Source organism: Panthera leo, chromosome C1 (assembly GCF_018350215.1).
Source record: "Panthera leo isolate Ple1 chromosome C1, P.leo_Ple1_pat1.1, whole genome shotgun sequence".
In the NCBI taxonomy this organism is placed as follows: Eukaryota; Metazoa; Chordata; class Mammalia; order Carnivora; family Felidae; genus Panthera; species Panthera leo.
This window is the reverse complement of record NC_056686.1, coordinates 80,424,961-80,452,407: the sequence shown is the minus strand read 5'-3', so window position 1 is coordinate 80,452,407 and position 27,447 is coordinate 80,424,961. Positions and strand designations below refer to the sequence as shown.

Genomic DNA, 27,447 nt, shown 5'->3' with positions numbered 1-27,447 from the left:
TTTTCTTTTCAAATTTAAATGTTTTCCAGTGTTATATAACTTGTTACCTAAAGGTGTGATTTGGGGAGAGAGGGTGATTCATAGGAAACACAGAAGAAAACTAAGGCTACCAGAGAGATCACAATGGGAGTACAAAAGACAGTGGTTTATCCTTAGAAAGAGACCTTAAAGCATAAATGTGTTCACACCCTTTATAAGAGATTACCCTGTCATATTTTCCCTGACAACTAGGATCCTGACCAAGGGAGGAAAAGCTGAATATTAGGGGAAAATCTGTAGGATTTTTACCTTTTTATATATAGAAGATTCCTTAAGCTCTAACTTATTCCCCCCAGAGAATCTTAAAATGCCAGTAAATACACTAAAGAAAGGTACAAAACTAGTAGTGATCAAGACATTATATAACCTACATATAACTTATTTCATAACCTAAATCTAGAAGAATCTTACTTTTCAACTATTCAGTACAGCATACGTTTAAAACTTACGGATAACTTGCCTCCATTTTCCACTTTAAGTTTTATTTAGTTACAATCAGAAAATCTTTTAAGAAGCTGCTACAAACAGCTTAAACAGTCTCATACGTATCAAGTCAAAGTACTTTCCAAATACCAGTTCTCATCATATAAGTGAAGAACTTCATAAAAGTTTATATAAAATAATAATAGTAGTAGTAGCTGTTGTTATTTTGTTAGCCTTAAACAGCACAAAGTGACCTGGGAATTCATTATAGTCAAATAGGAAATGTAAAATCTATAAATGACACAGGATCACTACATCTATGAACAATTATTATTTTCTAATTTTCTTGTTTCCCTATGAATAGATTCACTTTAATTCGATAGACTTACTTCATATCATTCATTTCATACAATAGAACACAGGAAGGCATCAAAAAAGCAATCACCTCTAGAAAACACTGCAGTTGATTTTCTTATCAACTTAACTAAAATAAGAGTTAATTTATTTTTTTTTAAATATCCAGCATGCACTTTATTGATTTTTTTAATAAAGGCCTAAAAGTCCAAAGAGAAAACAGTATCCATCCCACATAATTAAATACTCAACTTGCCAATGCACGCACAGCCAGCTGTTTGCCAAGCCCGTGATTCAGTGGCCGAGGCACAATAGCAGCTCATAGTATTCACATTTACAAATCCACGTAAGTGACCTGTTATCTTTCACCAGCTTATATTCTTTTCATAGCACAATGGTTACTTGTGATTCATGCTCAGAGAACATACTTCTACACTGCAGCATGATATTAAACTCACATGGGCACCCACACATTCTTCCCAGATTTAACCAGTGTTTTGTTAGTCAGCTTTCATGCTTTTTACCAAGTGCTTAGGAAATAAGCGCTTGTACACCAGATATTTAAGACATGTAAAAGGTAAGAGTCTATATTTCACAACTACCTATAATCAATTAAAATCTAAAAAGAAGACAAACAGTAGGAAATGCCAGTTAAAAACAGCAGATTGCTTCAGAAAAACAAAGTGATTAAGGATACCTTTTGGGTATACATAAGCACTTATTGATAGCATTAAAACCAGCATAGTTTTTGAAATATTCGTATTAACTTTTTAGATTTATTACTTCAAGTGGGTGATACAGAGAGATATTTTGATATATCTGGTTCTTGCAGAAATAATGCCAAACTGACATCTGATTCACCAGCTATCTTTGTGCAGGCCAACATAAAGAAAAATAGAAGACTATTAATACACATTAATATTTTAAAGCCCTCCAAATAGTCACAGATATCTGGTAACATAAGGACTTTAGCAATACCAAGTCAGAAAAAAAAAGGCAGTGGCTATATTTAAGTTTTAAAAAGGAGAAAACATGAAATGGTATACCACAACTATTACATAAAATTTATACTATTCTGGTTTACGTATATCTATTATTTCCAAATATCTATTTGGGGCTTGTTGGTATATCTAGATTGACTAAAAAATAATTGATTGTGAAGAAACCTATCTAATGTAAAAGGAATGTAAAATCACTAATTTACAAATGTGTAATGTAGAAAAATAATTTTAGATCTAAAATTTATTATGCATTACTGCCTGAGATTTGCTGTGAGTATCCTCTATCAGCTCAGGCTTGGAAGTCTGATGAAGTCTCTGAGCAAGACTCCTCCACTGCTCCGGTCTACTTAAATGTAATCACATATGTACATGTAATTGTATGGGAATTGAATAGAGAAGAAATACTGAATCTAGTTATACAAGAATCTATCCCTAGCTCTGGCTGTTAAGTCATAAACGCATCTAGAAAGACGGGCAAATACCAACAGCTACACAATCGTAAAAATTTTAAGTGAAAATTCAAGTGAAATTGAATTAAGTGAAAAAATTAAGTGAAATTAAGTGAAATTGGGGTCATCCGCCTTTCTTAAATTTTATGAATCCAAACAGACACACTAATACAAACACACAAGTAATTATTTTTGTTAATGAATAAGATAACCTATCACAAGCATGAGCCCTGAATGAATCTGGAGTTGGTCTTGATACACTGGGAACTGGATGTTTAGGTTTCTGCTCACCAGTAAGTCATTACTCCCAATCTTGTCTACTTGTCAGGCTACCACAGATCCTGGCACTCACCAGTACAAAGGAGTATGCATACAGCGCTGTACAATGATGGATTATAAAATATTTGTCACCAATCACTTTCCAATACAAAATGAGAATCAACAAATCTGAAAGAAGGAAACATAAGTGAGATATCACATAGGAAGAAAGCTGTACTGTTTCTCAAGTGTATTTAACTCTGTCTTCCTGACAACTGGTCACAGTCCACCCTGATCCCACCCCACTTCGTTCATATCACACCAGTCCCAATACCCACTTTATTGTAAAGTATCTGTTTCCGTACAGCTGTTTCCCCCACTCTACTGTGACTGCTCCAGGACGAAGAACAAGCGTGGGAGTCTAACACAATGCCTATATAGTTAATACTTATTTGCTGAATATATTCACAGGTTACATATTTGTTGAAAGTATAAATGAATAACTTGTTTCTGGGGTTAAATAAAATGGAAATACTATTGAATGAAAACAACTTTTAAGTAAGCTTAAATTACTAATGTTTGTTACTACAACAGTTCAAACAGGTAAGCTGGTTGCAGAAAAGGTACATAACGACCAACTCGTTTATAAGACAAATTCAACAAACAACCTTTAAAAATTAAAGGATGTGATTAAATATTAATTCAAAACAGCTAAAAAAAAGGAAAAAAACAAAACAAGAACTATGACTATTAAAAAGATAGGCAAAGAAAGACATCAAGGCAATTTCTCTTTAAAAGATCCTGAACCTAAACACCACGATTCAGAAAATGGTTTCCTTTACCAAAACAGAATGTTTAACAAAACAGAAACTTCTCAAAATGTAAATGCAATTATTTTCTTTACCAAATGGTTAAACGTGAAATTTAGACATGGAAGAAATGGCCATCATAGATGGAAACCAGGGGAGAGGATTCAGGTTTAATGGGTTGGAGCTTCTATAATATGGGAACCTTTTTTCACAAAAAATAAAAATTACTGATGTGAATATGTATAAAAAGAAAAAATCAGATTAGAAATTTTAAAGGGAAATTTTAAAGGGAAAATAAACAGCACAAATGTGCAAATCATATTAGTAATTAACTGCATGATATACCTCTCTGGATACATCTTCTCTATATACTTTGGCTGTATACTCTGTTCACCAATTTATATGATAATGACCTTGTAATATTTTCCATAGAGAGTTCACTTTTCATTTAGCTTGGTTTAGAAAAGTTTGTTTCAGTTCATAATTCATAAGTGCTTCAGATTATTATCTTATTTGGAGAAAACTTTATCAAGTTTCCTTCATATAAGACTTTTTGGGTACTGATTACTCTCTGAACTGACAACGCTCATCAACCAGTGCATGAGGCAAACGTATTATAAATTTTGTGTCATCTTTGTCAATGACAGCACATTCTGTGCCAAACAAGCAAATCTTTTTCTAATGTGTTCACATGATTCACTCTTCTTTTAATTGGGCCATCAAATAATTCAACAGCTTACTCATTATTTTAATTCAAAATTTATCTCTTCCTCATAATGAATGTGTTTGGGTATAATAATCTAATCTTTTCCTTACAATTCACTTCCTGATGGCAGAAAATTTTCTACTGAGTCCCATCACTCATCGTATCACTTCTGTTTCATATCTCCTTATTTTTATTTAGATTCTCTGTCAGCTATTTATTAAATTTGAAAATTATAAAACAGGGCTCTCTATAAAATGTCCAAATCAGGGATCTGTTCTTTCTTTTGTCTTATTGAGATGGTCTACAACATCTTTGCAAAGAGTTTAAATGGCATATCGTCACTTAATTTCCCCCTTTGTCTCATAATGTAAAAGGCTATTCTAACTCCATCCCACACAAGGGGAAATATGACAGAAGGAAACATGGTGTAGGAAGAGTTCTTGATCTTAACTGATTATGGCTAAAAGTTTCCCTTTGCAATCTTTACCCAAACACTACAAACCATGAGCATAGGAACATGTTTCAAGGACCGTTACAAGTGAGAGACTTTGATGCTTAGTTTCGTGAGTTTTCCAGGAATTCCACTTAAGAAACTCTTTAAGCCAAAAATGGACCATTGCTAGTAAAAAAAAAAAAAAAAAATATATATATATATATATATATATATATATATATATATATATGTATGTATATATGTGTGTGTGTGTGTGTGTATATATATATCTATACATATATATATGTATATATATCTATATCTACACATATATATATATATCTATACATATATATATATATATATATATGTGTAGATATAGATATATATACATACATATATATATATATCCAGGCCTAACTGAGGCCCCACTCTGCAGCTCTATCTTCAAAGAGAACCAGAGAGCCAACAGGAAAAAAGTTTCATGCTCTACCATCACAGCAGATATTTTTTTTCCTGTGTATGAGTCCTACAAGCTACTTCTCAAATAAATAAACCAAAAGCATAGACTATGTATTCTTTGCAAAATCCCATGAGTAATTTAAAAAGAAACAGACAGTGATCAACTTATCACATACCAGAAATGAGGTAGCCCGAAGAAATAGAGATAGTCACTTTCACAAACGATGAGTCACCCCTATAAATATTTTAAAAAAAAATTCTTTTTTTAGCACATGTGTTATAGATGACAGCTACATTTATTCTACTGAAGAGTATAATTAAAATGCTTTCTATAGATTCTTGAAAGGTGAATTGTCATTTGCACAAGGCACTGTGTTAGCTGTGATATACTTCTAACTGCACGAATGATCATAATTTCTTACATGAGCTAAAAGTTTTACATAAACAATTTTACCAAAAGATAACTTGTTATAAATGTGTTCTCATATGATTTGTTTGTGAAAGGATTCCAACAGAATTCCAGATGCTGATGTTTTTTGATTCCTTATTCTAAATCAGAGACTCAAATACTTCAAGAAATCTTCTAGCCTGCCCCTGATCTTGAGACCATATACTATTGGGAAATGGTTGGAACAAGACAGCTTAATCCTGCTGTTTCAACACCTATACATATCAAGATCCTACAATTTGCCTTAATAATCATCTTTACTCCAAGAAACAAATACGAATTATCAGTCTTTTCATCAATTTATAATGTGAACTCTTGGTGAAATGAACACAAAATTAAACTGAAATGCAAATGTAAAGGTTAGATGCCCTGTCTTCTTAACAAATGTTGATCTGCAAATATGGCCCAGGAAAATTGAACCTGGAATAAATTACAGCATCAAAGAAAATGTGAAAATATCAAAAATTACACAAGGTAAACATTTGATAGGGACAAAAATTGATCAGTGAATCAAACCTTTGTCATAAAATTCATCTCCCAAAAGAACTGGTTCTGTTGACAACCATATTACTCTAATAAAATTATGAAAAAAAACCTTAGAAACTGTTTAGGTAGATTACATAAAAAACCTCATCATGGAATTAAATTCACTAAGTTGATTCATTGAAAAATACCTTCCCGATGAAAATTTATCAATACTGGTACTATCCTGATGGGCATAATTCCATATTTATTAAAATGACATCGTTGCAGTCAAACAAATAAGTCAAAAGTTATATCGTCCCACATCCCCCAGAGCCCCACATCTACTGCATCCCTATGCAGGGCTTTCTCAAAACATACCTCACCTCTCAAACCAAGCTGAATTAAGCCCTCTCCTATAATTCTAGGAAACAGTTTTCAGTATCTCTGCCATTGCAACAACATTTAATTTTTTCAAAAAGAATCACCTTAGAAATTATCCTATTATGGCTGAACACAGTTATTATTAGTGCTTCAAATCTTCTCGTGTGGTACTAAAGTCCTCTCACATGGATATGAATGATTCTCGTTGTTATACCTTTGATATCAAATGATGGGTTAAACACAAAACTCAGTCTTCAGTAGATATTATCCAAGTTGACTATCCTATCTCAATAGGAACTCATTTTTTGCTCAGAACAGTGGTAACAACAACTTGGTTTTACTCACTAAGTCAGTATAAATGTTTACATCGTTATCATCACATTCTCCGTCTTGGGTAACAATTGCAATGCTAGTGCAAAGTGGCCTTCATTATTTTTGTTCAAATCTAAAATAAATCATTTTATTGCACCTCGCTAAAATAAGTCTGAGCACAAGCATTTTAATAAACCATGCACCATCAATACATTTTCTGTTTTAAAGTAAGAAATGTTCTTATTAATAATTAATATCAAAACATAAATCAAATGGACTATATTGGAAAGAAACAGCTTACCAAAGTGGATCAGCTTTTGCAGCCTCATCAAAAAAGAAAACGTAGAGGCCAAAAATCCCAACCACCAAAGAATGGCATGTAGATACTACCCTGAAAAGAAACAAAATACATACAAAGATTTTAGATTCTTTGCAATAAACTTTAATTCTGGCAAAGACATTTAACATTTGAAGATGTGAAATCTGGAAGCATTTACGTATAGGAATGGAGTAGCTCTAAAAGCATAACAAAATTGTCACTTGGAAATCCAAGGGCTACAACTTTACTTTGGAATTAATAACGAGAAGTTTGCCCAGGTCTACAGTTTTCTGCTAGAAGACTGTGGAGTCACTTATTCGTTAAAAGTTCCAAAGTGGAAGCATATCTGATGATGCAGTTGGCAGAGTTTTGTGCAGACAGACAGCAACTGGTGAGCCCACTACCTGGCACCTGACTCCAAGCTCCATCACTAACAGCATTGCTGTGCCATTAGTTTCCTGTTCCAATCAGTTAGGAATAACTTCCAAACCTACTGGCCTTAACCAATTCCATATCCTTGAATCAGGATTCAAATGGATCATGAAATTAAAACTTATTACCTTGGAGATTTCAGTGTCAAATGCACATTCACATGCATTGCTGCACTTGATTCCTGTAACCAATTCATGAGAAAGCTAGAGCAGCTATTATTAGTCTCTTTTTGTTATTATTATGAAACCACTTCTAAACAGAAAAATTGAGGACCATGAATTTATACAGAAAATCTATTTTTAAAAGACATGCTCAAGCGAAGCAAAATGTTCACGAAATCCAGGCTGAATTTTCTTGCATAGAAGGAGAAAGGTTTAGATGAAAAACATCAGTTTCTACAAAGAAATCTTGCTAATAATTTAATGGTTCAACCAATACCCAAGCTCTCGGATTTGCTAAAGAACTGTACACAGGATGCAATATATTTATTCACATAATGAAAACGTTGACAAGTAATGAAGATTCTTTTCTCTTCATTAGAATAAAGGACAAAGGAATGACAAAATTTTCTCTTTAGAAATTAATGGGGCACAATAGACTTCTGTCTAAAATATGACCCCAATTCTTTAACAGTGAAATATATCAACTAATAGGGGTCCCTGGATGGCTCCGTCGGTTAAGCATCCAACTTCCGCTCAGGTCATGATCTCTCATTTCGGGAGTCTGAGCCCCGCGTCGGGCTCTGTGCTGACAGCTCAGAGCCGAGAACCTGCTTCAGATTCTGTCTCCCTCTCTCTGCCTCTCCTCCACTCAAGCTCTGTCTCTGTCTCTTTCTCAAAAATAAACATTAAAAAATATATATATAAACTTAAAATATATAACATAAACATAAAATACATAAAAATATATAACATAAACATAAAACATATAAACATAAAAATATATATTAACTAACATAAAGCTTGATATTAGAAAATTTTACTGTAACTTGAAAAATCAGTATGCTCGATCTAATAAATGATGTGGTCCTAAATAGATATATCATGTTAAATCAAATCATATTTAAATGCTCAAAAATCCTCACTAATTTAAAGGCACTAACAAAGAATCCTTTGTAATACCAAAGGATCATTTTGAAGTGTGAATAATTAACCCTGTTTATCTGGTTTACAAGTCTGGAATTTTCACGCCAAACACACCTATATACTGAACATAGCAGTCTAAGGATTTAAGTTCCTTTATGTCAAATAAAACACTCCATTTAAATAATCATACAACCAGCATTCTACTGCCATTCAAAAATTCTACGAAAGGAGAAACCACAACTTCTTACTAACTTGCTCTAGTGTTTAGTAAACTTAGATCAGAATGTTTCCCCTTGGAAAAATGACAACTTTTTGTTCCTGATACTTAGTCCTCAAATTCCCTTTTGTGTTGAAATGTTACATGGTAAATGGGAAGGATTAAAAAGGCTTAGCTGATTGAAATGACATATAATTCATGAGAGAAAAGTTAAAACTTAACTTGGGTCAAACAACCTCCCACTACAATGAGCAGAAAAAGAAAAAACCCTGTGCTTACATACTGCATGCTGCATTAAAAATCTATTCATTCAGAAACTTCTGTTAATAAACATTTCAGTGTATTCTTTAAAATCAGATTCCTGGTAAAGCAAGATGTAGATTCCTCACTGTCTAAAATGAAACACCAAGATTCTACCCAAAAGAACATACTTTTTTTTCAAAGAAGGTTAAAAACAAACATTTATGCTAATGAAAAGGCAGTGAAATAATGGAAATAATGACCACCGTAGAACAGCAATTTAAAGTTACTGACTTAATCATTCACAAGTATTAAGAATATTGCCAAGAGAAATTATTTAGCTCAAACAGATAAGAGTTAAAAATTAGAGAAGTAGATTTCAAAATTAGGAGTATTCAACACAATTGGGCTTTCTATACCATAGGAAAACAAGTGGATATAAGAAAATGTTTTTTAATTATAAGATATAAATAATACCTACAGGTATGCTTTTTTCCAGAAAAAGCAACGATGAATTACAGCAATTTGTCACTTATAATTAATTAAACTGTTATCCCTTGGGTGTGAATTTTCTGGGTTTTTTTCCCTCCTTTTGCTACTGTACGGCTCAGACGACTAGTTGTTCAGAAACTTTCCTGATTAGTAAGAATTATGTGAGCTATATTGATCTTGGTGTTTTAAGACTAGAAGCTGAATTTCAAGACATATACATGTACTTTACACAAAAAGCAGCCAATTTTTTTTCTTTCTTTGCACTCTACCTCACAGCTTAAGTCTCATGTAAACCAAGCTGGAGTGGGAACAGGAGTAAATATGATAGAGAAAGAGAGAGAAGAGAACATCATTTGAGTAGGGTAATGAGTCTTCTATAATCCTAGACTCCTTTTCAAATAGGAACTTGGTTTCCCAAATGGTGATTCCGCGCATCATAGAATGGCAGCGATAAGACTGAATAATGCAAAGTATTTTTCAATTTCGTTTCATTTTCATCTTTGCCTCTCTCTCTGTACCATCCCTATTTCTTTGGCCTGCTGCTCTCCAAGATTCAAATGCCCTTACCTACCCTAACCATGGTGAAAAGGAAATGAAAAACAGTTCAAAATTGACTCTCAGCAAATCTGGTCTCCTAACCCAGTCCCTGGCCCCTTCCTTCTCTTTCCCTATTCTCCACCTATCTCCAGGTTAGAAAGGGTTTTTAAAAATAATGGTTAGTATCTTTTGTATTCCACATTTTAACAGCAGCTTCGCACTATTCTTAAGACAAAACAAAAATCCTACTTCTTATTTTTCAAAAATACAGAGAGAAATAATTCTCACTTTTAGGGTAAAAAGAGCTACAGCATGTATGAACTGGACAAATCACTGTAAGGTGCAGAAGGAAACTCGAGTCTTATTCCCAGTCTGAGTTATAAAAGTGGATGCCTAGAAAACAATTTGGCTCAAAGACAGGGAATTTCTGGTCAAATGTGACCATTCTCAAATAAACATTTCGACTTTGGCAGAAGTTAATTCTAAAAGGAAAATTCAGTGAGAAATCATTATAGCGATTTTAGAGACCTACTGAATTCATTTTACAGTTAGCATCAACTTCAAGTAAGTAACAACAAAAGAATATGCCCATAGTTGCTCCAATGCACTGCAGTTTGCAAATGCCCGGTGGTTTGGGGGCAAAATGCTCCAAAGCACATGAAGCAGTCATCAGAGTCATTTTGTGTTTGACATATCGTGAAAGATTAATGAGTTGCACTCACACAAAAACTGGAAACCAACGAATTAAAACTCCTGCAGATTTCTATCACTTACATGTACTACGCATTTTTCCTTTATTTTTTGTTTAAAAAAAATCTAAAAAGCAATTTTTATTTTAGCAAAAGAGTCGATTCTGGTCTCTGAATTATAATGAAAAGTTCATTAAAAGAGAGATACAGATGTGCTAACCATACACCATGTTCTTTGGTGAGTAGCATAACTTCCCCCAGTCTGGCTAAGCCAGCCAACACTATATATAGGCTACTCACAGCCCTAACTAACGTTTATTTATGTTATCATTTCCAAAGACATGTGTTTGTTCTCATAAATGTTTCAGAGAAGAATGTAAAACAGGACTCTTCTGCAATCAACTGAAGCCTACTTAACCTTCCCACACTTCCCCAGAAAGTTCAATTTTTCCCAACATCTTTCAATAGAAGAATTTTTAGAATTTTCTCATACAAGATCTATCTACTTACTTTCCTTTTATTTATTCCCAAGGTCAAATTTAAAAAAAATCTGACCTTAGGGGCGCCTGAATGGCTCAGTCAGTTAAATGTCCCACTCCTGATATTGGCTAAGGTCACAACTCACAGTTCCTGAGTTCAAGGCCCAAGTCGGGCTCTATGGCAGCACAAAGCCTGCTTGGGATTCTCTCACCCTCCCTCTCTGCCCCTCTCCCGCTCAACTGCGTGCTCTCTCTCTCAAAATAAAAAATAAACTTAAAAAAAAAAAAACCTGACCTTAAATTTTGTTAGATTTTAAATGAAAGATTTTTTGGAAATATTTTAAATGATTTTATTTCATAAAACTCACTTTTTAAAATCAATTACATTTTCATATGCTTTACCTTGAGTTCCATTCAATCTTCTTTTCAAAGCTGAGACTATTAAAACCTGGAGAAACTTTTGCTGAAAACCAGTAACTTATAAAGTGGAAAAGAAGCTGAAAGGTGAAAAAGCTGGTAAAAACAGTGCTGAAGACCAGTTTGGTGTTGGTATCCATATTTCTTCAACCTGTTAAGAGAAATAATGGCTATAAATTGCTTTAAATTGCTCATAATAAACCTACATTAATTTTTAATTTTAAAAGAGTATGTGGTTATATTTTTAGTAATTTATTTTAATTTAGCACAAATCTAAGAATACAAAGAAACTAAAAGACTTTTAAGTCTTTACCAGATATTTGTCATGTATCTTATATCTGTATTAAAATAAAAAAGGGGGAAAATCGGTTATCTTAAATATTTCACTCTTACAAATCTCAGGTGGCAAATTTAATAGCATGATATTCAAAATTATCTAAGTCTTAGTGTTTAACATTAAGAGGAAATTTCAAGTACTATAACTGAAGGTATTCTTTTAGTAATATTAATTTTTAATTAAACTTAGGACAAATCACCTGATTTCTCTATGCCTCTATTTCCTCATCTATAAAATGAGTTCATTAGATAATTTCTAGGAAACAAGCCAAAAATCATAATAAAACTAACATTATCTGCAACAGCAAAACAAAAAATAATTATGTTATAAAAACTAATTGTACAGTGAGACAAAAAACATTTAAACCAAAATTAAAATCTTAAGAAGAATAATACCATCTGGTTCTTTTCTACTTAAATTAGTATTTAACTTTTAAAAATAATTCTGCAATCACACATCCTTGGACCAAAAATCCTCCATGACTTTTTATCTTTATAATAAAAGATTTTTATAAAAGCGTTTCAGGTTTTAAGGGTAGAGTTAGCAGAAAGAATATGCATATATACACATTCAAAGTATGTTTCCCTTCTCATTGAACTGAACTTTATTTGTCTCCTAAAAATCTTAGGAACATTCAGACCAAAAGAAAGACACTAAAGCATTTACTCATATCTAGCAAATATAGCATTTCTAGAAATGGCTCCATCTTTGATAGAGCTGACCCTCAAATGAAAAGGAAATGAATCAATACATATTTCCAGCTGCCTAATGTGAAGAAATAAAGTCACCTCGTGGAGCCAATTCACTAGAGAAAAACCAAGTCATTGACTGCACTAGCAATAACCCCACTTCATTCCCTTCCAACCAGGACCTTGTAATAAGAATCAGGCTCCCACAGGGCCCCTTCTGACAGAACTCATGTGTCTATAATGAGTTCTTTCCCCATTCTTTCTTTCTGGTGTGTGTGCTCAGTGAAAATATTGATAATACCACTCTTCTGCAGGAGGTTCCATTAACTTTATTGCTCATTTACTTTTTTTTTAATTCAACATGTGTTTTGGGGTATTAAATTTTTTAATTTGTGATCTTTTAGCCTATTAACCAAATAATACATAAAAGTAAGTTTTGTGCATAAATTAAACATCATTATAATTCACTAAGTGAGATGTAAAAGGCAAAATGGTTTTCTAAGATTAAAGCAAATGGGGGCCAGGTGGACAGATAAATGAAGAAAATGAAGCCACTAACCAGAAAAGAGTGGACAGTCTAATCTTAAATGTGAAGGATGGTTTGCCCTGAAGGGTTCTTTCTACACATTGCCTACGAGTCCTGGAGGGTGCTGGATATGAGCTACTCATTCACTTTTGTTAAAATTCAACGTATATAATGAGCATTTATTTCATTAACGTTTGCTAAAATTTGTATTATAAAACATAGTATTACACATTATCCATTTTATGAACTGTTGATGTAATCAATACATTAAAAAACAAAAGCACTCTAACAACTCACCATTAAGAAATTCCCCGATTCCTAAAACAGCTAGTTTTTATTAAGTCTTTGTTATACTGGCTACTTTATATTTTTAACAGATTTCCTTTCACTTAACTGGGGTCTTTGAGGGACATGTTCAGAGTCTCCCTTCACAAAAACATTTCATTTAAAACTAAAGAGCTCCATATAGTCCAGTTGTGGCTTCTATTAAAGGCTCAACAGACAGAAGCTAATTAAATTGTTCTACTCTCAGCTTTGCTTCTTATTAAGCAGCTGCTTGCTTCATTAGTCATGCCAAATCAAGGACAAATCTTGTGATTTTTTTAATAAATTTCCCCCAGAAAACCAAGGCTTCTGGTAGAAAGCAAGTACCTCTGTTCATTCACCAAATCAGGCAAGAGAAGGAGGAAAATGGACAAAGCCAAACAACACTAATTACTGACATAGATTAAGAACTTTTGAGAGTTTGGAGATTATTGAGTAGAAGAATACACAGTAAAAGGAGAAAAGTATTAGACCTGGTTCCTACACCTCTACATGTGGCTAGGAGCTGGCAGAAAGTGGGGATTCTAGGCTAGGAAGGAACAGCCAGAACAGGAAGTGGGAAATATTTCTGTGGCAATTTACAAGGGGAGTGTCTAGACATGAACTTTACAATGTAATTAGCCCATCTTGATTCACACCAGAGAAACTCTTCCAGAGGACTCCAGAATGCAATGATGTTTGAACATTTTCTCCCAAGACGGTTTCCATAAGCTTCCATTCGAGCTGGTTTCTTAGAAGAAAAACATGAGAAGGTTTGAAGTACATCTCTTTACCGTCAGCTTATAAGAGCCCCCTCCAGCAGGACTCCCAGAGGCAGGGTCACCGGAAAAAGCACAGCCAAACTGACTCAGCCCTCACTTCAGCCAACAGTTCATTGGACATCTGTCACATGCCCACCAGCCAACTCCTGTGCAAGGTCTCGAATACAAAAAGGGACACGCTTATAGGCCAGTAGGGAAGCAAAGAAACTGATCACTAGCACATAAAGTGCCAAGCTCAGGGTGCTAAGGGAGTATTCCCCACTTTCCGTGAAATAAATACCCAACAGAGAGGACAGTAAACAGTGAGGAAATATCGGAAGGTATTCAGTGCAAACCAACAGGACATCTTCTCTTCTGTTAAAGTCCCAACAAGACTCTTTAAGGCTGAAGTGCAAGACTCAGTTCCCCCAGCTGAATCTAGAACTACCGACCTGGAAACACAATGATTACTCTCACTTCCCATGTTCGTTATTCTCTTGTAATACAAGGGCTTCCCTAGGAAGTATGCCACTTCCAGACACATGCAGAACTGCACTCCTTCCCATTCTGAGACAACATGAACCACTGCTGTAGTGATCAGCAGTAAAAATGTTAAAGAGGAAAAGGTCTTGTGTGGTTGTCTTTAAGGGCAGCAAGGAAGGGGGAAGCTGGGAAGAATGCTTCCTTGTGTTTAGCATTCCTTTTCCCGTCCTTCCTAAGTTTCCTTTCCTATTTCCCACATTGATTCCAAACACTCACTGGACTTAAATCTTCAGTTCTCTCTCTCTTATAATAGATATGGTTCCTTCGCATTTCACCAAAAAGTGGAGGCTGTTGAGCAAGAACTCCCTCAAGTGTTGAAATGTCTACCTCCCCTGCCCCAACCCAGAACCTCTTCTTTGCACTCTATAGGCTCTGCCTGGGTATATGACCCAAATCTTTAACATAGCTTCTGTTGTGTGCAATCAAACCTCACCATCCCCCAGCATACTAGTCCTGGATGATCACCTTCCCTCTGGATGGCTCCTTAGGGGCATCTTGGAGGCCCCATGGGCTCTACATGACTCAAGCTGAACTTAATCCCAAACCAGTACTTCTCCCAGAGTACCACAGCTCAGAGAATGGTGCTATCCACCACACTTTCCCATCTTCCAATCTAGAATAGCTCAGTCACTCTGGTCCCCTTCCTATCCCTTATTCCCACAATTAACTGACTGTCAAATCCTGGCAGAATGAATACCAAATGAAGGATAACTTGATTCCAGGAGAGTTCTGAAAGTTCCTCTTGAAAGCTTTATGAATAATATGAAGAAATGTGGCTGGAAAACAAAATTAGGTAGATCCAGAGCTAGCTGAAAAACTAGAAGCAGCCTGTGGATCAATGAGCTAAAATAAACTTGAGAAATATATTCTAATATCCTATAAGGTTCTCTCTTTTTGGTTTGTATTAGTAACATTTTTACAAATATTTATATGATACTCAACCTGCACATAATGCAGAGCTGGGAAGGATAGCTAATGTAATGGGTTAACAGAATCAGGTTCCTAAATTCTCTTCATAAGTGGAAATAGTGAGTCCCAATCAAAAAGAAAAAGTATAACAGGAATAAATTGTCCAAAGGCAATGCCTAAGTATAGGACTTAACACATTGGCTACATCTCTCTCTCTCTCTCTCTCTCTCTCTCTCTCTGACACACACACACACACACACACACACACACACACACACACACACACACAGTGGAAGCCTCAGCAGTTGAAGATACACAAACCTATGAGAGATGATAATGTAATGAAGATACTAATAACAAAAAACAAACTTCAGGCTCAGGTAGTTAGCATAAAAATGTCCTTTGGATCAAGACACTTACGAGTCCCACTTTACTCTGAATTAATCACAAACCATTGGGAACAAGATTACTTAGAAAGGACTCAAGAGCATCCTTCAAACATCTTCATTGTCGTGTAAAAAAGTAAAAGATGGAACTTACTCTGCATTACTCAAAAAGGCACAAATGGGCAAAAATTACAGGGAGAGGAGAGTTCAGCTTAATTCAAGGAAGAACCTTCTAACAATTTAGAGGTGCCTGGGCATCCATCACAGAAGAGATAAAAGGACATGGGGTGGGGGTGGGGGTGGGGGTGGGGGGAGAGATGTTGAGCCCAAGTCTAGCCTTCAGAGAGCTCTCAAAGATTCTGGGATTCTAGGACTGAACTGAACTTTGGTATCTAAAAAGACAATTTTGCATTAAATACTACATAAGCTTCTAACAGTCCATCATTTAGGTTTTTAAAAATCACAACTACATCTGTAGGAAAACATTAAGTACACGTAACATGATGGGACAAACACAGGCTCAGTCGTGGTCTTGGGATTGAACCTTATTCCACTGCTTGCTGTGTGACCCAGGACAGATTTCTAAATTTGCCTTATCTGGCCCTCAGTTTCCTGCACAATGGAGGTAACAGCAGTCCTAACCTGGTACAGATGTCCTAAGGCACAAACCACATGTGTGTTAGATACTTAGAACAGTACTCAGCATATGGCAGACACGAAGTTTCTGCTTCCACCGTCATCCATCCCCGGCAGCAAGATGGCATGCAGTTTCTGGGTCTGTTACCACTCCAGCCAAGGGTAACAAGACCAGTGTCTGACCACTAGCCCTAGGCCCCTAACTCATCCCTGTTTACATCAGTCAACACACACCCATGCAGGCAGACCCCACTGCAGAAATCTATCCTCTACCACAGGACTACCTCTGTCATGCTCCAAAGTTCCTTCCCGGCAGCCACCTGACCCAGTCCCTCTCTCCCTCCACCTCTCCAACCTGTCCACTAAACCCCCTGGGGTTGCTGCTCCCCACCCATATCCCCTGCCTCTCCTCCACGTGCTCTGAAGACACTCCTCCTCCCCGGCAGCCCCTCTCAGGGAGCGGATGCCTTAGTCTCCCACACTTCAGAGTCAGGAGGCCAGCCTATATCCTCTTTGCTCCTTGTGGTCTCCTTCAGGCCCTACTCCTCCATCCCCCTGCTCCCTGGAAACACCCAGAGTGTTTTGGTCCTACTATTCGGTAATGCCTCCTCTCCCCTCCTCAGTGTTGTATTCCGACCTCCTGAACATTTCCTTCCATTCGGGGACTTTGGTCTCAGTTCACTGATCTCCTCCAGCCCTGATATCATCCTGAGTGACTTCTTACTATGTAGGAGGCCAAGATTTCCTTAACAACTCAGTCCTTCTTTATCAGAAATGGCACCTCTTCCATGCCACCTCAACCAATCAGGGACCTTCATTGTCCCTTACTCATTGTTTATCTGCCTCAGAAACAGCATTTCAAGTATTCCCCTGTTGACTTTTCCTTCAGGTGTGCTAAGTATTACAACATTCTCAAGACTACTTGACCTCTTTGCTTGTTCCTATGCATTAGTCCTTTCCTCTGTTTTATTTCCCTTTTTCATCAGCTTAGATCCTAAAGACCATCATTTCAGTAATACTCTTACTAACACCCCACATTCCCTTTCCACTGCCAAGAGCTGGCAAAACTCCAACCCCAGAGCTGCTCAACTATTTACTCAGTGATGAGCCCTAAACAATCAGAACGCTGTTGGGAAATGTCACATACCCGCAGAGATTGAGGCTGGTGAGTGAGGAATGACAGTGGGATCAAACAACCCTCAAGGCTGCACAGCGCTCCCACGCACTGCCCAGGCCAACCAATCCTTTCCCACTCCACAAATGATTTTTCAAATCATCTCTACTTTTCAAATGTCTAACCATCCACCCCCATTCTTAACAGATAACCCCCATCTGACTTCACACACACACACACACACACACACACACACACACACACACACAGAAGCCAACATATGAAAACACTACCTGCACACAAACTACCTGCACCTTCACCCATCTGTCCTTCCACCTCAGGGCAAGCTCTCTAACCCGTGCACTTTGAATCCATCCTTTCTGGCTGCCTTGGGAGTCTTCTGCTCCCCATTACCCTTTATTCTCTGCAACTTGATCTTTCTATTGGCTACTCCCGAGTTAACTCTCAAACTTCTTCAGCTCTCAGGTCAACCCTCACTTCCTCAGAGAAGCCTTCTCCAAGCTCCAGCACCAGATCAGCCCCCCTCCCCTCATCTGCTCTCAGAGTGCCAAGTCCCTCGCCTTTACAGCTGCAATTTATTTTTAAAAATTTCTTTTTAACTTGAGTATAGTTGACACACAATGTTATATTAGTTTATGTGCACAACATAGCAATTCAACAATTCTGTATGTTACAGCAGGCTCACCACAGGCATAGCTACCATCTGTCACCATACGACATTACTGCAGTACCACTGACTGTATTCCCTACACTGTGCCCTCCATCCCCGTGACTTATTCCTTAACTGGAAACCTGTGTCTCCCTCTCCCCTTTCCCCATTTTGCCTACTCCCCACCACCCTCCCCTCTAGCAACCATCAGTTTGGTCTCTGTATTTATAGGTCTGATTCTATTTGTTTGCTTGTATATTCATCTGGTTTTTTTTAGATTCCACATGAGTGAGATCATATGGTATTTGTCTCTGTCAGATGTAGCTGCAATTTCAATGAATGTCTCCTTCCCCCAGAGAAATGTGAGCCCCATAAAGGTGGGAAACATGAACATTTTCTCCCTCACCACTGCATCCCTATGCCTAGCGCAGGCCTGCCATATAGCATGTGCTCAATAAATGTCTATTAAATAAAATGACAATAACAGATACTCATATTCTTATATGTGCTTTTCATTCTGCTAGTATCTCATCAGCAACAGGTCCCTCATTTTACAGTGTAGTCAGAACATTGGGAAAACCTGAGAACATATTTCCTTCAAAAGGAAAATCACTTCAAATGTCCAAGAGCAAAAAGTACCCATCAATATTTTAAAGTGACCTAATACTGAATAAGTGCTTCAGTCCATTTGTACAGCTGTAACAAAATACCACAGACTGGGTGGCTTATAAACATCAGAAATTTATTACTGCCTACAGTTCTGGAGGCTGGAAGTTTGAGATCAGGGTACCAGTATGGTTTGGTGAGGGCCCTCCTCTAGGTCACAGGCTTCACCTGGCAGAAGGGGCAAGGTGGCTCAAGTGGGGTCTCTTACAAGAGCACTGATCCCATTCATGAGGGTTCCACCCTCATGACCTAATCACTTCCCAAAGACCCTGCTGGCTCATACTACCACCTCCTGGGGGTAGGATTTCAACATATGAATTTGCAGGGTGGGGAGGGGAAAACAAACATTTAGGTCATAGGAGTAGCATATATAGTTTGTCTACCCCAAATTCCTTATAACATATAGTATGTGTTCAAAGGTTTCATAATAATTATAATCTGCACTGTATTTTCATACTCTTACCAGCTACAGAAGTACTTACTGATTTATCTACCATGTCAGTAAGCCTAACATGTGAAAGTGTTTTAAAAGTCTCTACTTGCAAACTATAAGCCATTTTTAAATGAACGCATGACTGCAGAAGATGAGACATTTACCAAACCAAACAAAAACCCTTTCAAAAAAGCCACACCAGCACCTCACCTATTCATTCTGGTTTCTGTTTGCATTTACATATGGGCAAATGCTTATCTAAGTGCTTGTGAAATGTTAGTAATTAACGGAGACAATAACACCCCCCCCTTAGTAAAAAATAACTACCACACTACCCACTTTTGTCTTTTGATTCTTGTAAAAACCATTAAACATCTAATCAAATATGTACAAAGTTCTCAACTAACTACAGTTATACTTTTTGTTTCTTATTGTCATTACTGTTATTTTCATTCTACATCAAAAGCTATATGAAAAAAAGTTAGGAAAACTATGTGCAGAAACATTCCACCTCCTTTCATTTCCTGAGTACCAAGTACCATTAGCATTAGTGTGAAGGTCTACCAGAAGGCAGCTACATAAGAAATCAACCTAACTTCCATAAATCCTCAAATATTCATGGTACTGCTTTTTAAACAGAAGCAATGGGAAGAAAATGAAGACTAAACCAGGAAGGAGTAAGGAACCCTATATGAAAATGATTAAATTACACTCCCTTTCTCAGATACATGATGTTACTTAAGATTTAACAAGGAACTGCTCATGAGGATAAGAAAAGAATTCTCTATGGTTCTTCCCTGTCACTTAAGATACTAAACTTTGAATAAGGGTATCCTTTATATTTTTCCCATTCCTTCAATCCTTTTTCTTCCAAGAGCATATAACAGAATTCAAATCAAAGAGAAATCGTTCAATTCTCCATGTTACACACCCTGGCAATGGACACCTCCCTGAATTTTTTTTTTTTTTTTGGTTTATAGATTGTCTTAATAACAAAATTTTAAATATTTAAGGTTAAATATTCATACTTTTCTACCTGACCTTTATTTTTCCCACCGTCCTATGTAATAATTATAATCACAGGATGTACAAGCAGGAGGGAGGCTAAAATTCTGTTCCCCAAACTGGCTCTGTAAGAGACCCCCACACTCAGGGGCTGTGGGGTGGCCCCATCTTGCAACAACTTGGAGAACTGTTGTAATAGCTAATTCATATTGCTACAAATCACTTTAGTCCAAGATTTCCCTTTTGTCTCCTTATGCCAGTGCCTTCTAGATCTTTCTCTGACCCTTCTCATTGTTTTTCAAAATTTCATATCCCAGAGCTTCTCCCTGCCCCTCTCACATGTGCTCATACAGTACTTTCTCTGTATGTATTCTTATGCAGACCAGTCAAGAAGATTCTGTAGTCTTCTTTTTAAAGTTTGGTTGTTGTTGGGGGGTTGGGAGGTTGATATTTTTTCACTCAGCCCAGAGTCCCCACCACGACATTCTGGCACAGCAAGGACGGGTGGGTATCTCCTCCTTAACCCCTCCCTGAGAATTCCTGCTCTTTCAAGAAATAATTTCTCTCCTCTGTTTCCCACAGCACTTGATTAGGTCTCCCTTCTATTATAGGTTGTTTGTTTGTTTGTTTTGTTTTGTTTAAGAAGGCTTCATGCCCAGCGCAGAGCCCAGTTCGGGGCTTGAACTCACAGCCCTGAGATCAAGACCTAAACTGAGATCAAGAGTCAGAAGCTTAGGGGCACCTGGGTGGTTCAGTCGGTTGAGCAACTGACTTTTGCTCAGGTTGTGATCTCACAGTTCGTGAGTTTGAGCCCCATGTCAGGATCTGTGCTGACAGCTCAGAGCCTGGAGCCTGCTTCAGATTCTGTGCCTCCCTCTCTCTCTGCCCCAACCCACTCACATTCTGTCTCTGTCTCTCTCAAAAATAAATAAGCATTAAAAAAAAAAAAAAAAAAAGAAGAGTCAGAAGCTTAACCGACTGGACCATCCAGGTGCCCCTATTACAGGTATTTTCAATTAGGATTTTAATAAAACATTTATTCTTATTTTCCTAACTTATGCTCATTTATACTTTTTACATATTCTGGCTACTAACTTAAAAATAAATAAAATGAAATCTAATATAGTTAATCTATGCTGTGTCAACTTTTTAAGTTTTTTGTCTTATTTACATTTTTTTATTTCATTTTACACTGACTCTCTGATATGGGATTTGTTTTTTAATGCCTAACAAGAAGTATAAGGGAGTGACAATTGAAAAAAGGCCACCTTCCCCAGCTTTCCCTTCTACTTTGCTGGTTCCCAGCCCCCAATCCACCATAGAATTCTCCCCTTAGAAATTCAGTTCACTTTCTAGGGCCTTAAGCCTGAGAGCACAGATGGCACATTTTATTTACTTGGTAAATGTTTCCTAGCATCTCAACCCACTTAAAAGTTTATTGTAAAGAAGGTTTTGTTTTTCAAACCTAAGAGCTCCAATGGTAGCCATTAGCTTTTGGTTAAACCAGAATGTCTTAAACCAAGGCATTGGAAGGCCTTGGCAAGTAATTGGAAGATCACACAAATACAGTACTTGGCACAAATAATAAGGGGTTGAAAATGTGTACAATTGGAGGTGTCACCTTTAAGGAAATCAACATTTCAAATACAACACACTCTCCTAGTCTTAGAAGAGGTTAGCGTGTGAGGAGCCCTACAGCTGAAGCAGGTGGTGTCATGTCACCTGGGGGACTCAGGAAGAGGAATGAGGTTCTGCAGCCAACCTCTACCCAACTTTGGATGTCCTGATTTCTCTGCAATTCCCTTCCTGGAAGGGAGCCTCTTGGCTTGGGATATCTCTTGGGTTCCTGCCAACACTGTGAAATCAAGGAAAAGCTGGACAGAGCAAGATTTTTCAAAATATGTTTTGTTCCTTTTCTAAAGGAATCACTGCCAAGCAAGCTGGGAAATCAGAACCTAAGGAGAGAGGGAGGTCCGTCTCACCTTCAAATTGTTGATCCAATTCCCCCTGAGAGAGTCTCTGGGATGCAGAGAAGTGGCTGAGGTAGAACAAAGCCTGCCTGCCTTCTATGTTTCTCTCTGTTCGTCTGCTCTATACAGGAATCAGAGACAATATTAACTGCGTTAGAGGAGCTGAAGAACAATTGAGCAAATCTCCCACCTGTTGAGTCTTAAAATGCATTTCATTCAACTAGAGAGAGACCTAGAATCAAATCGTAGTCCCAGGATTTATCAAGTTGCCATGGGCAAGAAGAATATGACCTTTCTAACTTGCAAGTCCGATGAAAGGGATTAAGAATGCCTACAGTGCAAGAGGGTTGTCTGGCTTACGTGAGATGAAATCAATGCACCAGGCACAGTGCTCGGCACATGTAGCTACTTGTGATAATTCCTCAGTAGTGTGACATTGCCACCCCTGTCACCCAGAGGTGGAGTTTATGCCTCTGCCCCCATGAATCTGGGCTGACCTTGCCATCTGCTGACACGCAATCGGTAGGAGAGAGGCTGTGAGGTTTCTGAAGCATAGGTAGGCCTCAAAAGACCTTGCAGCATCCGCCTTTTGCTCTCTTGAGCACTGCTCTAAACCCGCCATGTGAAGAAACCAGACTAGTCTATTGGAGCATGAGACCACCTGGAGAACCGAGACACCCAGCTGATAGACAACACTCAGTACGGGCTCCCAGCCGCGCTGGCAAGCCTGTTTCCATCTTCCAGCCCAGCGGACCCTCCAGCTGAATACTGCCATACGAATGAGCCTAGAGGCGGCAGGGTAACTGCCTGGCCACCCACAGAGTCACGACAAATAAGAAATCATTGTTGTAAACCACTAGGTTCCGGGGGTGGTTATTCAGGAATACATCAAAACACCACTCAATAAAGGATAGCACTTATTATCACCACCTTTTCCTAACCAAGAAATGTTACACCCATCTCTCAAATGTTACCAAGTCACAACGGGATAGATATTTGGTATCTGAAGCAGTGTCATCGTTTCCCTCTCCTTTTTCACCTTTGGCTTAAGAGTCCGGCAGCTTATATTCACCTCTAATCTGATTGGGGGTGTAGTGGCTTAAATGAGAAGACAGCCAAGGGGTTCCTGAATTTTCTAGGTGAATTTTCATGCTGGTCCCTAAGGGCCACTTAACTAACACCCCTACTAAGGTACTTTGAGAGCGGTTTCTCTTCTGACCTCTTCCCATAGATTGCCTTTGCCAAATGCATGTTTCCCAATACATGTGGCACTTAGCAGCCTGATTCAGTATCTGGTTTGACACTTAATCAGGCAGCCAAAAAAAATCTGAACACACAGACACGTTTCTCTGAAACACTTCACAAGCTAAGAGGTGATGTGCAAATCAGTCACACGTTGCTCTGGGTGACCTCAAGGTTAACACTGACAAACATACAAACCTCATGTTTAAATTTAGGGTAAGTCCTGTTAAAGTACCTCAGCTTGACCGACAGACTTGGTAACAAAGAACTGTCCTGGGACGATGTTCTGAGGCAAGACTTAAGTGGATGTGGTCATGGAAACGCAGACCCAGGTGGCTCATGAGAGTGGAACTTTCCCAGCTTCACAAAACAGGGTCACACTGCCCCATTCTGTAGACCTCTGAGTCTTGCTAATACTCTCCCATGCTACCACCTAGTAATAACTGGAAGCTTGGAGACGCTCTCAAGATTTCTTGGAATGATGGCTTCTCACTTGCGGAGCTCCTCAGTGTCAACACATACCATCCTTCCTGCATGGACCAACTGCAGACTTGGGCATGTGTGTTTTTAAGAGGAAAATATTTTGTTCATTGTTACAGTCCCAATACATTAATGCCATTTAAACATAATCCTCACTTCTGGGAGGTGGGTGAGGAGCAGGGGTTAAATAGGTGATGGGGATAGAGAAGCGTGCTTGTCGTGATGAGCACTGGGTGATGTGATGTACAGAAGCACTGAATCAGTAAATTGCACACCTGAAACTAACATTATACTGTATGTCAACCAGAATTTAAATAGAAACTATAACAATGGGGGCGCCTGGGTGGCTCAGTCAGTTGGGCATCTGACTTCGGTTCAGGTCCTGATCTCATGGTTTGTGAGTTCGAGCCCCATGTCGGGCTCTGTGCTGACAGCTCAGACCCTGGAGCCTCCTGCTTCGGATTCTCTGTCTCCCCCTCTCTCTGCCCCTCGCCCACTTATGCTCTGTCTCTCTCAATAATGAATAAACTTTAAAAAAAAAATAAAAAAGGGGCGCCTGGGTGGCGCAGTCGGTTAAGCGTCCGACTTCAGCCAGGTCACGATCTCGCGGCCCGTGAGTTCGAGCCCCACGTCAGGCTCTGGGCTGATGGCTCGGAGCCTGGAGCCTGTTTCCGATTCTGTGTCTCCCTCTCTCTCTGCCCCTCCCCCGTTCATGCTCTGTCTCTCTCTGTCCCAAAAATAAATAAAAAAATGTTGAAAAAAAATTAAAAAAAAAAAAATAAATAAAAAATTAAAAAAAAACTATAACAATAAATATCCTCACTTCTTGCTTTGTAAGTTGCAAGGCTAGTAATCTCAGGGAAGTGGGTTCTACTCACAGAAATTCCACTAAGATTATATATCCTGTATTACCTTGTAGAAAACATGGTCTAAGAATAATACCCGATTGCTACTTTCATTGGTACTCCTAAAGCTCTCTCTGGATTAAACCCATGAACTTACCCCTCACCCTAATGACTCTTACTGAGGAGGGCCAAGGTATGTTACCCCTCGCTAGTAAGGAGGAACAGGACATGAAATGGCATCTTGAAGCAAGGTCACTAGGTTTTGTACAACATTGGGGACGTTGTTGAGAATGCTGGCCATTGCATATGCAGTGTTTTCTTGCTGAAAATCCAAAGAAGTTTCTCTCACCTCCCAGAATCAGGAATAGATGGATTTCTCCAATTTGGTTTCTCTTCTGGACACCTTAAACCTTGCTGTGGGCTGTTTGTCTCTTCTCCTAGGCTGCTGCAAAGCCTACAGCCAGAACTTGAAGGTACCCTTACAACCTCACTCATAACTCCATCTTATTTTCTTTTGGCTTATTTTTCTTTCTCATCCTAAATCTACTGTATCTTGTCATATTGTATGGATCTTTGTAAGCCATCCCAGATCGCTTTTGGAACAAAGTAGGGTATAAATAAAACTAAAGGCATTATGGGGTGCCTGGGTGGCTCAGTCGGTTAAGCGTCCAACATCGGCTCAGGTCATGATCTCGCGGTTTGTGAGTTCGAGCCCCGCGTCGGGCTCTGTGCTGACAACTCAGAGCCTGGAGCCTGCTTCGGATTCTGTGTCCCACCCTCTCTCTCTCTCTGCCCCTCCCCCACTTGTGCTCTCTATCAAAAATAAATAAAATGTAAAAAAAAAAATTAAAAAAAAAAAAAAACTAAAGGAATTATAACCAGTGTTTATGCCTAGCCCCCCCCCCTACTTCAGATGGGGAGCTCCTGGAAGCAAGGGCTGTGCATTGCCCCACTATGTGTCTAGCACTCTACTTTTACAGCTGAATGAATATTTGGGGAACTAAATGGTAGAATATGTAAATTTTGATAGCACTGTGTTAACTAGATTATAAAATGAGCAGTATACTGATGATTTCATCTTTTATCATTAAAACAAATGCACAGATGTGTCAAAGGATGCATGTCCAAGGGTGTTTAATACAGCATTCGAAGAAACCCTAAGGTCCAATGATGGGGAAATGATTATACTGGCACAGCCACACCACAGCTTACACAGACATTCAAATACACAAGATGATACAGAAGGGCATTCACCATTCACTATGGAGTGTGTGTGGGGGGGGGGAACAAAAGCAGGCTATGAAATAATACATATTTCATAAATACCTAACTGGATTATTTTGGCATTTGTAGAGAAGAAGGGCTGTGCCCCCAAATTGCTACCTGGCTGTGTTTGGGAGTCAAACCAGAGGAGGCAGCAGGTGGAGAAAGGGGAAAGTGTGAACTGTCATTCTCTTCAGTGTTGGCTGTTTTAATGGTTTTTCTTTTTCTTTTTTTTTAAACGAGCAAGTTTCGCTTTTGTCATTTAAAAATAAAGAACACTGCAGAAAATATGTAACGACTTGAGGTTTTTTTTTTTTTTAACGTTTTTATTTTTGAGACAGAGAGAGACAGAGCATGAACAGGGGAGGGTCAGAGAGAGGGAGACACAGAATCTGAAACAGGCTCCAGGCTCTGAGCTGTCAGCACAGAGCCCGACGCGGGGCTCGAACTCACGAACTGTGAGATCGTGACCTGAGCCAAAGTCAGACGCTTAACTGACTGAGCCACCCAGGCACCCCGCGACTTGAGGTTTTAAAGCATTCGCCAATCCTCAAGATGCCTAATGTCTCGAGGATTTGGTTAGGAGATCCCAAGCTGGGATACTCCCAACCAGCTGCCCTTCAGTCCAGGCAGCCAGGCCTCCCAGGTGGGCAACTTGGTTCCCCCCCCTTACAGCCTTCATCCCACCCTGGGTTCCTCCACTAAGCAGGTAGGAAATTGGACTGTTTCCTGACATTCACACAGGCTTTTAAAATTTGAAAAGGCAACGAATCTTTCTCAATTAGCATACAGTCGAAGTCTTTACGAATCCTTAAAATAGCAGGTAATAAATTAGAAAACATTTAAATTCTTAACTGTCTCAATGTTTTTGCACGTATTAGAGCAAAACATGTTAATTAATTGAGCAAGACCAGTTTGGGGAATTCTGTCCCTAAAATGTTAACACTTTGTAAAGGAGGATGGGGGGTTAATTGTTCTAAATTTTTCCCTGAATGAAAATTCCTTCTTCCCCATCGCACCAAATAAATATATACCAAATAGAAGTTTTCTCTGTCTTCAAAATGTAATTTTGAAAGGTATTTTTAAGCCTATTTGGAGAAGGTAATTAAATTAACTTGACCAAGATAGATTCTCCATGTCCCCAAAATGTAAAAATTAAATCAAAACCAATGTATTAACCCATCAATGTACAGTTATTTCTAGGGCGGCCATGACGGGATAT

General features: G+C 38.1%; 1 protein-coding gene across 3 annotated transcripts in view; it reads right to left on the bottom strand.

The window, feature by feature from the left end:
• Positions 1–27,447, bottom strand: part of LOC122228084 (TLC domain-containing protein 4-like) — a 97,129-nt gene that overhangs the window by 37,296 nt on the left and 32,386 nt on the right. For 2 of the 3 annotated variants that reach the window (XM_042952952.1, XM_042952953.1), the window contains 4 exons: positions 11,433–11,598; positions 6,842–6,931; positions 5,111–5,169; positions 2,619–2,713 (listed from right to left, as the gene is read on the bottom strand). In XM_042952952.1, coding sequence (XP_042808886.1) covers positions 2,619–2,713; positions 5,111–5,169; positions 6,842–6,931; positions 11,433–11,587 — 399 coding nt within the window. In that variant the 5' untranslated portion in view covers positions 11,588–11,598. Of the gene's footprint in view, positions 1–2,618; positions 2,714–5,110; positions 5,170–6,841; positions 6,932–11,432; positions 11,599–13,961; positions 14,048–27,447 lie in introns of those variants that run through there. The other variant, XM_042952954.1, reaches the window with a different exon arrangement.